The sequence below is a fragment of the Pyxicephalus adspersus genome, chromosome 12, assembly GCF_032062135.1.
Source record: "Pyxicephalus adspersus chromosome 12, UCB_Pads_2.0, whole genome shotgun sequence".
Classification (NCBI taxonomy): Eukaryota; Metazoa; Chordata; class Amphibia; order Anura; family Pyxicephalidae; genus Pyxicephalus; species Pyxicephalus adspersus.
In genome coordinates this window covers 37,718,949-37,730,439 of record NC_092869.1, presented here as the reverse complement: position 1 = coordinate 37,730,439, position 11,491 = coordinate 37,718,949, and the positions used below count along the sequence as shown (strand labels likewise).

Genomic DNA, 11,491 nt, shown 5'->3' with positions numbered 1-11,491 from the left:
CCGGGAGAAGGAAGAGGACAGACGTGTCCGCAGGAGCTGCGGGGACCGGGTAAGTATTTTGTTTCAGTTGTAATCCGATTGTCATACAATGCATGACATTCGGATTGCAATATAACGTTTGTTTATATTTTTAACCACGTGAGAAAAGTTCGGGTTTAACACTTTTTGGAAGTGTTTTTACCCCGAACCAAGGTCGGGTTTAACGACCAGGTGGTTAATTTTACTTGAAGAGTGCACACACAGCTAAAATCTACCCTCAGTCTTCTTAAAATGAACTGATTCCAAAAAACTGGCAGTAACAAGTTAAAAGTGCTAGGTATTGTCCACAAGGGTATACTCAATTACAATGCCCAAAAGTCATACTAGTCATAGCTACCCCAACAAACAATGACATGTTCATTCTTAGTGTTTGAAATACACGTTTGTTTTGCGGTGGGTGTTTTGGCACCAGAAATTAGCCAAATTTCCCATGCAAACTTTTATTGCGTGTTTCATTATCACACCAAAATACTAAAGATACTTTTCTGAGACACTATAAGGCCTTATACACACAGCTGATGACAATATTTAATGAGCAGGATACAGTTCTCAGGTATAGCAGTTGATCACCTTGCACTAGCCTGGTCATACTGATGTGTTTAGCAGCAGCAACTGGGCATTTTAGTGCCGGCTGTGACTAAGGAAGGATCATTGAAGGAGCACTGGGAAGACACGTTTTAGGGGATTGGAGTTATTTACAAAGTCCTGCATGGGGCAGGTTTTAAAAGTTGAAAACTTAAAGCATAAATAAAGTCTCTACCATCAGGCAGGTTTTTATTGCAGAAATGGACAAATGATGTTCTGCAATAAAATATACTTACCTGCCTGATCTCTGTCTTCTGCTCAGCTTAGAAATCCGGGATACCTAGCACATCCCAACTTCCCCTGTGGCTGCTGGGACTGAAAGGAGTCCAGGAGACATATCATCCCAGCCAATCAAAATGGCCAAAAGACCTTTTTATCCAAGAGTAACCCTTAATTTAATGGTCACATCTTGAGGAACCAAGATGCCTCTTACATAGTCAGCGTGACCCAATAACTGGTGGTAACCTGAATTAAATCCTTATACACAAGTAAAAAGGTCATTGGGGTCATGCTTGGGGTCATGCTTGTGGTCTTGCCAAGTGACATTAGACCTCTGAACTATGCAGGCAATATCAGATAGAAGTTTAATCAGCCACAGCTCAAGGAACCTTTAGAGGAACCCTAGATGGGAATATTGTGTGTAGAGACCGATGATAGTTTTCACTATTTTTGGGTGAAAACCAGACAGGCTACAATGTTAGCTTCCTGCCTATAAGAAAACTCTTTATACTATTACTCCTTGCACTGTGTATCATGAAGGGAGTGTTACACTTCCAGTCTCAGCTCTCTATGGGATGGATACAAATAAAGAAATTCTAAAAGTATAAATTGTAGCCACAGGCATGAAGTATTTGCAGCTCACTACAAAGAGTAGAAGGGATTTATGGGAACTAAATGTTTTTGACTTTGCTTTAGCTTGACGTTGTAATTACTAAAACTCTTCCAAGGAGCATGTTTAAAGTGACAGCCAACCAATAAGATCTTGCTTTAATATCCTCAAATTGGAGCTGAGGGTCCATTTAAAAAAGCTGCTGATGCTCACTAAAAGCTTTGCAAATGCTTTGTAAACACATGCTGCATTTACTGCTCTGATACAACTTTATAAAACCAAGTCAAATACCTTTGTAGACCCCTTCAGTATATTTGAAAGCTGATTGGACAATAATTGCCCCAGCACAGGATTCCTCCAATAAGCATTTAATCAACTTTATTTTTCATTCATAACTCTGACCTAATTCACAAATCCACCTGGATAACCTCCAACAAGCTCAACCACTAATCCACTGGCATGCATACTGTCTATCTTACTTAGCTCTTTCCGGGGACTGTGGCACCGAACACACAACAGTTCTAAAAGCAGATTTGTGGTTTCTAGATCTAAGAAATTGCAAATATTTTTTTCAGCAGATAAAAGGTTTATTCAAATTTTCTTACCCTTACGTAACCCCTGGGACATCACATAACATGACACCTTTTCCTGTGTGTCACTACATACACATTACACTCGGGTTGTGAAAGAGTAGACTGAAACCGCCCAACTTTCTCCTCCTGCATATTTTTTCTCCATGCTTTTATTACATGGATGGTTTTTGTGATTTTCTTGGAGACCAATCTTTCCTACATGCCAGGATCTGGTGTTGTTGGAAACTCTCTCATTTCATGTCTTCACTTTGCTGACCTTGTCAGCCTTAAAAACAAGTTCAATGTATTTCAGAACTTGGCCCCTACAACAAGCAGAGGCGTAAATAACAGCCAAAGGACCTGGGGGTAAAATAAAGGACCACATTGATATCCAGTACAAAACCTTGACAACCCTGTTTTTTCAATGAAGCAATATTTTAAGTTGCACTCCCCTTGAAAGAACTTTCAGGTCTTCGGGGCAACCGGCCATAATTATTATATTTCCAGCTCACAGTATATTGGTGTGGTGGTCAATGGGGAGAATTCCTCTTGTATTTCTGGCCACTAGGAAGAATGTCACCCTTACAGATAGCCAAAGGGATCATTGGTGTCACTTAAATTGACCTGAGAGGTCCAAACTGTTCATTGCTTAAGGAACCCTTAGAAAACTCTGGAGGAACCATGGTTGGAAAAACACTGGTCTATACTATCAATTGCTCCCATTTACAAACCTAATAGACTACTATTGGACTGTCTCTGCTCATCTTGATACCGATAGACGTGTATGGGGCTCAATTGCACATGCTTTTGTCTACTATTACCCTTGATGTAAACTTAAGATTTTACTTTAGATATGAATTACATCTAAATGCTGCTGAAGTATAGCTCACAGGTAGTGATATTATCTAAACAAGTATGAGTCAGGTGTTTCCATTTAAATAACAAAAACTTTTCTTCACATTTTTTTTGCCACTTATTGTAAATGACTTTCAACTAGAAAACATGATTGTGCACACCATTGCTTGATCAAGCCAATCTTCCCCTGGGTTATAATACTTCCCCAATGCTTTGCACAACGTGGTGGATAGTCTGGAAGGAGATGTTGCACTCTTTTAGCAGAAGGTCATGCAGGACGTGTCAATGTTTATTGTGTTGGCACATCCTCTTTTAGTATGTGGTGTGGCAACATTGGATGGTATTAATACCTATCAAAATAAAACTATATTAAAAGAAATGGTTGCATTGCATTGCAATGATCAGCTTTAGTTAGAAGGAAAACCGATTTTTGCTCCCCTCAATGGTGTAATAAACCTCAGATCCATGGGACACAATTATCTATTGACAGTTACATGAATGGAACTCAACAATCCCTCTCTGTTCTGTGTGCTTGAATAGATGTTTCTTACAACCTTTTCTTTATCCTTTCAAGTATCTCTATAAAAACACAAATATGTCCACAACCCCAGTGTTCAATATTAAATTAAACAGATACAGAAACACAGATAAAGATCAGGGAAAACCATTAAGCCAGGAATTCTTAAATTCATTTGTAAATATCCTAATGGTCCATTTGATTTGGTTCTATCTTTCCTTGTCCCATTGTTTAGCATTTTCCATATCTGTGTATGTATACGTACATGGTTTTTCCATTGCTGGTATTATATTGTTTTATAGAAACAAGCTCTAGTAAGTAGACCAATAGGGGGGTCATTGGCCAACATGTGTAGTTTAAACACCATCCCGATGCTCAATAATTGTATGGATGAGAGTTTCATGAAAAATTACTGTGCAGACAAGCTCCTCAATAGTCTAGAAAGTCATGGCCGTTATTAGCGAAGAAAAAACTTTGTGCAAAAGCTGTACTATTGATTTTTGCCTAAGACAATAACCATATTTGAACCTTTGTCCAGAGTATCAAATGCTGGAGAACAGTGACTTCTCTGTGCTGTCAAGCAAGGGTTCCTGGATCACAAGACTGCCTGAGCAGCAAAATGCAAACTGCCCTCCCCTTCCTGAATGTGAGCTGTCTTTTTCTTCCAGACACCAAGGCAAGACAATTCTAAGAAGATTGCACAATAAGATTATAATATCACCAGATGCAGATCTACATGTATCTGCTAACCGATATTTACCTCCTATGAAAACAATACCAGTGGCAGCAGCTGACAATCTTCATGCCCACTGAAATGTGTCTACAGGAAATAATAGGGCTGTGTACACTGCAGATCTTATCGTGCTTGCCAAACATGGATACCATTAATGGTTATCTAAAACTACAGAAACTGAACCTACCTAATATATCTTTGTGCCAATATATAAATATGTGTGCAGGTGTGGGATACACACAGTATTTACCTTTAATATGAAATGCTGACAAGTTAATTATCATTATTATGTCTTTTTTTGTAATGAGCAATGGCTCGATAGATTTAGCTTTTCAAGTCCCAAGTTGTCCCACCAGTGCAGCAGACGGCTACTATGAATAATATTCTGTATTGATTCTGCTCAATAGGAGAGATCAACTGCACAATTCAAAATGCAATGATAGGAATGAGGAACTCTGTTGTGGGTAGGGTCCTGACATCTGTTGATTGTACACAGCAGGTTTATGCTTTCTTATTTATTGTTCATTTTTAAAGAACCTGTAACCTGTACTTCCAAAATGGGATTAGTTAACGGACAATCTATTAGCAATAAGAACTTGGCATTTTTCTCCCGAACCAGTTATACCATCTAAGAAATACCCAATACCTCCCGGTATGGTGGATTGTGAGACATCCCCCACATCCCACCAATTTTCTTGGTGAACCTTGCAGTCAGTATGCAACAGGAGACTCAATCATCCAACACTCCTAGAATTGTCAAATGCAAAAGAGTCAGGCGGCGGGAGGCTGCATGACTGGATTGAAGGGAAGGTAATAGATGCAGTACAAGCCCTGATAAAAAGGCAAATATATTACCTCTTTTATTGCATGAATGCTCCAGTTGAATATTTGATTATCAGGGTCTCTTTAAATACATACTGTATTAATAGTGACATTTTGTAATGTGTCTATTGAGGATAGCAGAAAGAAGCCAACTAAATAATGCTTTTTAATAATTGAAAGTCTATTCCATTCAGAAAATAAAGATTCCACAACCATGAAATGAGCATTGTGAAGACAAAAATACTGTGGGAAAGAAAGACACGCAGGATAACTTAATTCAGTTCAGAAAGCCAACGCTATAGTTGTGGGTTGCAGCCCAGCCAAGGATGGCCAGATGTTTTTTAGACAAACATCCACCCATCTACGGCCACCCTAAGCTCCACAGAGATTCTGACTTGTTGATGCAGCAACCGAATTCTTGTAGACGATACATGGGACAAGTGAGGCCCAGTTTAGATATTTCGGATGGAAGCCGCATTGTAAATCTGTTAGGATTGGGGTGGTTTGGAAACAAATGAGCTGGATAAGCCGTTTCTGTAAACTTTTTTTAAGTCTTCCAAGACAATATTTACATGGGACAAAGTACAAGTCTGACTAACGTATAACGTTCATTTATAAGTTACAACACAATGAGAACTGGAAAAAAAGATCCAAAAGAATAATAAAATTGCATTGCTTTCTTCAAATAGGCCAATTTCCTGTCTGATGTACCAGGCCAAATAAAATTCAGAAAGCTGTGTCTGCGTGTATTACAGTATGCCAGTAATTGTTTTCCCAATTTAATCATAACCATTCTCTTTAAAAAGCAGGATTGTTCCCATCTTAAGGCAAGGTATCAAGCCTCAAGCAGTGCCCTTAAAGGGATAGGAAAACATCACATGCATTAGTATAGCATAGTATAGATTTTGTATCTTGGTACTCTTTCTAAAGTTTATTGCAATCACAACCAAGTCATGGTCAAGAAATAGAGAGGCTAATTATGGCCATTTCTGTGCCATTGGGCTGTGGGCTTGTGTCAATAGTTTCTGAGAATATTCAGAATTAATAGACAAGTATCTTTCATTTGCAGATTACCTTCTTTTGATGGGCTTTAGAAATTTTTGATTACTGTACAATTGTATTGAAAAGCTAAATTTGAGTGGCAAGAACAGAAACACGTTAGCTGACCATAGGTATACACTCCTATGGATGCTAAATGAAGAAATGCGTACTGCTACCATGTTTCTGTACCATTCTGTATTTGGCCTGTTCTGAAATTGGCATCCCATCTATTAATGGTCCTTCCAAAAGCACTACACATTTTGGGTTGATCTAAACACACTCACATCTCGTTGCTCCATTGCCAACAGTTTGGGTTTTCAGCTATCTTAACACAGGAAAACGTAACTCCTGCTCACAATATTTTGTTTCTTAGGATTGGCTCTACTTTAACGGGCACCTCTGACATCCCTCTATAGCAACATGCTGTTCGGAATTAGGAGTGGCTAAATTATTTTCAGTCAACATTTGGTTTTGATAGGAACCTTAAAATCAAGTCAAGAAAAACTTGGCATTCTCCAGCAAGGGTTTGATGGGAATAGGTTAAGCCTACATTTCTGTTATTAAAGACTACAGTATTTCATTTGTAAAAATGTTCCTGTATATTTCTTTTGATAATAATAGCCAAATTCCATCTATTATTGTAAAATAAAAATTCCTGCTGGTCACCATGGGCAGTACTTTTTCAGAATCGTTTTAATGCATATATGATAATAATTGCCATTAGATGTGCTTTCATTTGACTATTTCGTAACCTAAACTTTACAGATCTCAACATAACTTTCCATTCACCTACAAAGTAATTTACTTGTTGTGCTTGTTAGTCCGTTGTGACTTTTGTTAAACTACTGTCTGAAAGAAGATAAATATTATCTAATCGTTCGAGATCATCCTGAGACCATGACTGCGGTTTAAAGATTGACCAGAAAACGTTTTATGGCTTAAAAGCCTGGTAATGGTGCTTTTACAACCGCAAAACGTTCCTGTACAGATGATGTAATGTAGATAAAATGAATTATCTTGGTTATTTATTCATGATGTGAGGCTTAAGCACCAGCTACTTTGAGGCATATTCTTCAAATTTCAGCTTTACAGACAAGGATAAAAGAATATGGAAGAAATAGTCCACAATTTCCTGCAAAAACATGTACCACTAAACATGCAAAATGTATAGATAATGGAATTATTATTATTATGTAATTTTACAGCATTATTAACCTTTCAATAAAGTCCTACACTTCAAAGATGTGAAACCTATGAATGATGGGTCCAGACACAACATGACTCCAGCTGACCACCATTCATATTGAAGTTAAAGCATATTCAGTCATTTTTTTTGGTGTGGTTTAGCATATCGGCTAGTTTGCATGTCAACAACGTTTATCTGCAAAAGCTGAAACACGTTCTACTGTATATTTTAGATAACTTTAGGAAACTTCATGAAAAACTGGTTTAGTGTCTCTGCCCCGATCCTGATGTGTTAAATCATTTACTACCTTTTTTTATAATCTCTTGTGGAAAGAGTCTGCCTACCTGCCATTGCAACGATACCCTGTCTTCTTGTTGGGTTTTCAACTACTTCTATTTTCATGGATTTAACTGTTTAAATGAGGATTCCTCTGTTGCAGTTGAGTGAGGCCCAAGTAGTAGGTGGAAAACAGCAGCAGGATGACAGAGTGTGTGCAAAGGCCCATGTCTTTCTTAGTTACAGAAGTGAAAACCACAGTTGCATTACTATCTTTCCAAACATGAATAGTGACCCTTTGGCCCTTTCTGTTTACTAGGTATTTTATATGCAGCCTATTGTCACCATTTGCTTTCTTTAGAAAATAAATAAAACAAAGATATTTGGGCTTTTTTTCAACACTAAAATCCTTCGGACCGTGAAACCACCTCTTGGTTTCCCAGAGTTGCTGGCCCATTATATCCGATTTTAAATTGAGTCTTTAGAGCAGCTGTTCTCAACTTTTTTACCGCAGAGAGAGACTTTAAATAATTTTAGGTCTTAGGGAACTCCTGTTATTTATATTTAATTGTCAGTTACATCTTACATTGGTGGGAAGAATCTCCCTTCTAATGGTGGTCAGATTGCCAAAAATACATGCAGCTAGAAACAATTATTTGTGTCATGTTCCAAAAAAACATGCAGTTAGGTTAATTGGCTTCCCCCTAAAATTGACCTTAGACTGTATTAAAGTCATATACCATTAGATTGTGAACCCCTTGAGGGACAGTTAGTGACATGACTATGGACTTTAAAGTGCTGCATAATTTGTTGGCGCTATATACCGGTAAATACTTTGTAATAATAATAATATTAATAATGTCGGTGGCCCTTCTAAGTGGCTTTGGATTAAGAACTAGGCAAGAACCATCTCATGGCGGGCAATCAGCCACAGCTCAAAGAACCCCTAGCAACCTCTGAAAGAACCCTAGGGTTCCATGGAACCCTAGCTAAGAAGGGAAGAATATTCCCATCCAGTGGTAATGAGAATGCTACCCTTACTAGCAGCTACAAACAATAATTGGTGTCATGCAGGTGGCCCTTCAAAGTAGCCTTGGATTAAGAACTAAGTAGGCACTATCTTATTGAGGGCAATCAGCCAGAGCTCAAGGAACTCCTAGCAACCTCTGAAGGAACCCTAAGGGTGGGAAAGGAAGAATGTTCTACTCCATTGCTGGTCAGAAAGCTACCCTTATAAGCAGCTATAAACAATCACTGGTGTCATGCAGGTGTTCTTATAAGTAACCTTGGACCCAGAACTAGGCAGGCACTATTTGATGGACGGCATTCAGCCACACCTCAAGGAAGCCTTAGCAACATTTAAAATAATCTTCGATCACCACAGAATTCTAGCTGAGAACGGCTGCTTTGAAATAACATGATCTTGACCACAAACTGATATTGTCATCATGCCACTTATATGTTGCATAAATAAAATCTTTCACAGACATGTAAGCTATTATATTTTCTATCTTTTTTCAAAACTAACATGCAAACATTATGTCTTTTTTGTTTTGCAGATCCGGGCATACATCAACAGAGCTGCCAGTGACGTAGGTGCAGATGCAATGGACCTCCTAGCACTGCGATTCCTGTCAGTTAACTCTATTATAGACCCATGGATTTTCACCATCCTGCGTCCTTCCGTTCTCAGGGTGATGCGTTCAGTTATATACTGCCAGACTTCTTTAAACAACCAGAGTATCTCAAACTACCCTTCTCTCAATACACATCTAACAGCGAGCACCAAACTACATATAGACAATACGTATGGGAGTTCTGGGGCAAAGATTTTAGCTGACGGGGACAAGATTGCATGGGGTGAAAAAACAGACATCTAGGAACAGTTATCCTTGTCGAAAAAAAAATTGTCGAAAAAGCAGATTGCATCTGAAAAGCACTTTGGAAAGTTTTTGGGCACTTACAGAAGTAGATTCTGACTAAACTTGGTGAAAGCTGTAACATTCTCGGTATTGGAGACACATGAAAGTCTACTTGGCGGATACTGGAAGACAGTAGACCAAAAGGAATGAGCACGACACACGGTTTAACTGCACACCAAAAACACAACAGTAGTGCACCCTGTCAATGATGGAGGTTGGTTGCCTCAAAACTAAAGAGTGGTAGGAGAAATTGAGTTTGTCTTCTCTAAAAAATTGGCCATTTTGGCTAAATGTATTGACATAATTAGGAAAGGAAAAATGAGGGTGATTTGGGGTCCTTTTTTAAGGATAAAATGAGCTTTAGATTGTTCCTCAGGGTTATAAAGGCACATGTTATTTTTATTTTCTAATACTGGTATGAAAGTCTGATTAAGCTCATGTAATACTGTAATGCAACCAGGATTTGCATCTGTTGCACATTAATTCATTCATTTACTTTTTACACAGCTGCAGAAAGAATGAAAAACTTCTGTGCTGGCAGCACATAGGAGAGTCAGACCACTGCCTTTCTCAAACAAGGGCCACAGCCCTTCTGCGTCCCAATAGGCCATTTACTTGCTCAAATCAGTGTTCTCTAAGCAGCACCATTTCTTACAGTATATTCTTACTGCATTAAAGTAATAAATCACAAGAGTTTGATTCAGCTTTACAGTATTATCTTTCTTGGTGCATGTCAAGTTTATTATCAAAGTCAATTGGTCATTATATCTGGACCAATCAATGGCTTTGTTAGAAAAACTCTTTCCCCTACCTTGTCAGCATGGTAATCTATTGCTAAAAAAAAAAAACAAAAAAAAACAAATGGGCTGTATACAATATTTGCCCACCCATCCCTAGATGTGAAAAATTCATTTAATTACCCTCTCTGCTGGTGCAAAAAAGAAAAGATGCTTTATAAACATCATGACATAGTGATGCACTAGTTAGTGTTTCGATTCTATTCCAAGAATTAGTTTTTAACCAATAGGAACCAATAGCACCTGACACTTGATGTATGTAAAACGCACTTACATTCCAATCAATCTATGGACAGATATTTAATGATGATACGAATGTACAGCATGAAATGAATAGTATTTAATTATAGCTTGTGTTTATTGTTTAAAGTTTTGTAATAAAATACATTAAACCAATATTTTGTTGAGTGGTATCTTTATTTATGGATGAAAAGATTAAAGGGAGAGTTTCCTTTGTGGTGGGTGAGAGAGGGAACTTGCATGGAATTTGAAGCTTGAAACTCCCCACAAGCTGACTCCAGACTGTTAGTGATCTCTACTAGTCAGATACCTGCTACGGTGCTGAGAAAGATTCTGCACATGCCCAGTGCTCTTTGTAGTGACACTTGTTGGACTAGCAGGTATGATCATTGCATCTCCCTTTCAGTTTTATTGTTTGTACTGTTAATGGGGAATATGGTTCCACATTCTTGTAATGCAAAGCTTACTGTTGTTCATTTCAGCACCCCTAAAAATATTCAACTATGCCTGACCAATATCATTGTGTACATCTGTTGTCCCCAATAAGATATTTCATTTCAATACTAGTGCAGGGCTACTCACCAATCCCAGCACTCCTGGCATAACTTTCTTCTCCTCCTGACTACCTTTTGCTCCTTCTTCTCTACTCCCTCCTGAAAAAAAAAGGAAAGCAAATTCAAAAGAGCTCCAATTTTTTTAGAAAGGCCTAGGGACTGGTACTGTGAGATCTAATTGTTTAGGCAGGCCCTTCCAAATGGGGGAACATTAAAGGGCATGGTTTTATGATGGTGACTGGTGGAAATTTGTTTTTTGCCTAGAAATGGGCTTTAAAGTAGACCTTTCACTAAAAGAGACCTCGATCCTTCCACAAACTGAGTCTAGTAGGACCACTCCTTTCTTTCTGGTCTGGACTGGATGGCGGGCACTGCCATCTTCTTCCTGGTTCTTCTTGCTTCACCCAATCTCGTACTGTGCAGATGTGAGATTGGGTGGCAAGCCTTCTTAAAAATGTAAGCAGCCCACAGAATTCAGGAATACGTGATGTAAGTATGGCTGAGTGTTTCCTATTATATCTTT

The 11,491-nt window shown here is 38.4% G+C and overlaps 1 protein-coding gene across 1 annotated transcript in view; it reads left to right on the top strand.

The window, feature by feature from the left end:
• The window catches only part of LOC140341970 (prostaglandin E2 receptor EP2 subtype-like), a 23,486-nt gene extending 12,916 nt beyond the window's left edge, over nucleotides 1-10,570 (top strand). Inside the window, exon 2 of the mRNA XM_072427942.1 lies at nucleotides 9,015-10,570. Coding sequence (XP_072284043.1) covers nucleotides 9,015-9,335 — 321 coding nt within the window. The 3' untranslated portion in view covers nucleotides 9,336-10,570. The remainder of the gene's footprint in view (nucleotides 1-9,014) is intronic.
• Nucleotides 10,571-11,491: the final 921 nt, after the last annotated feature.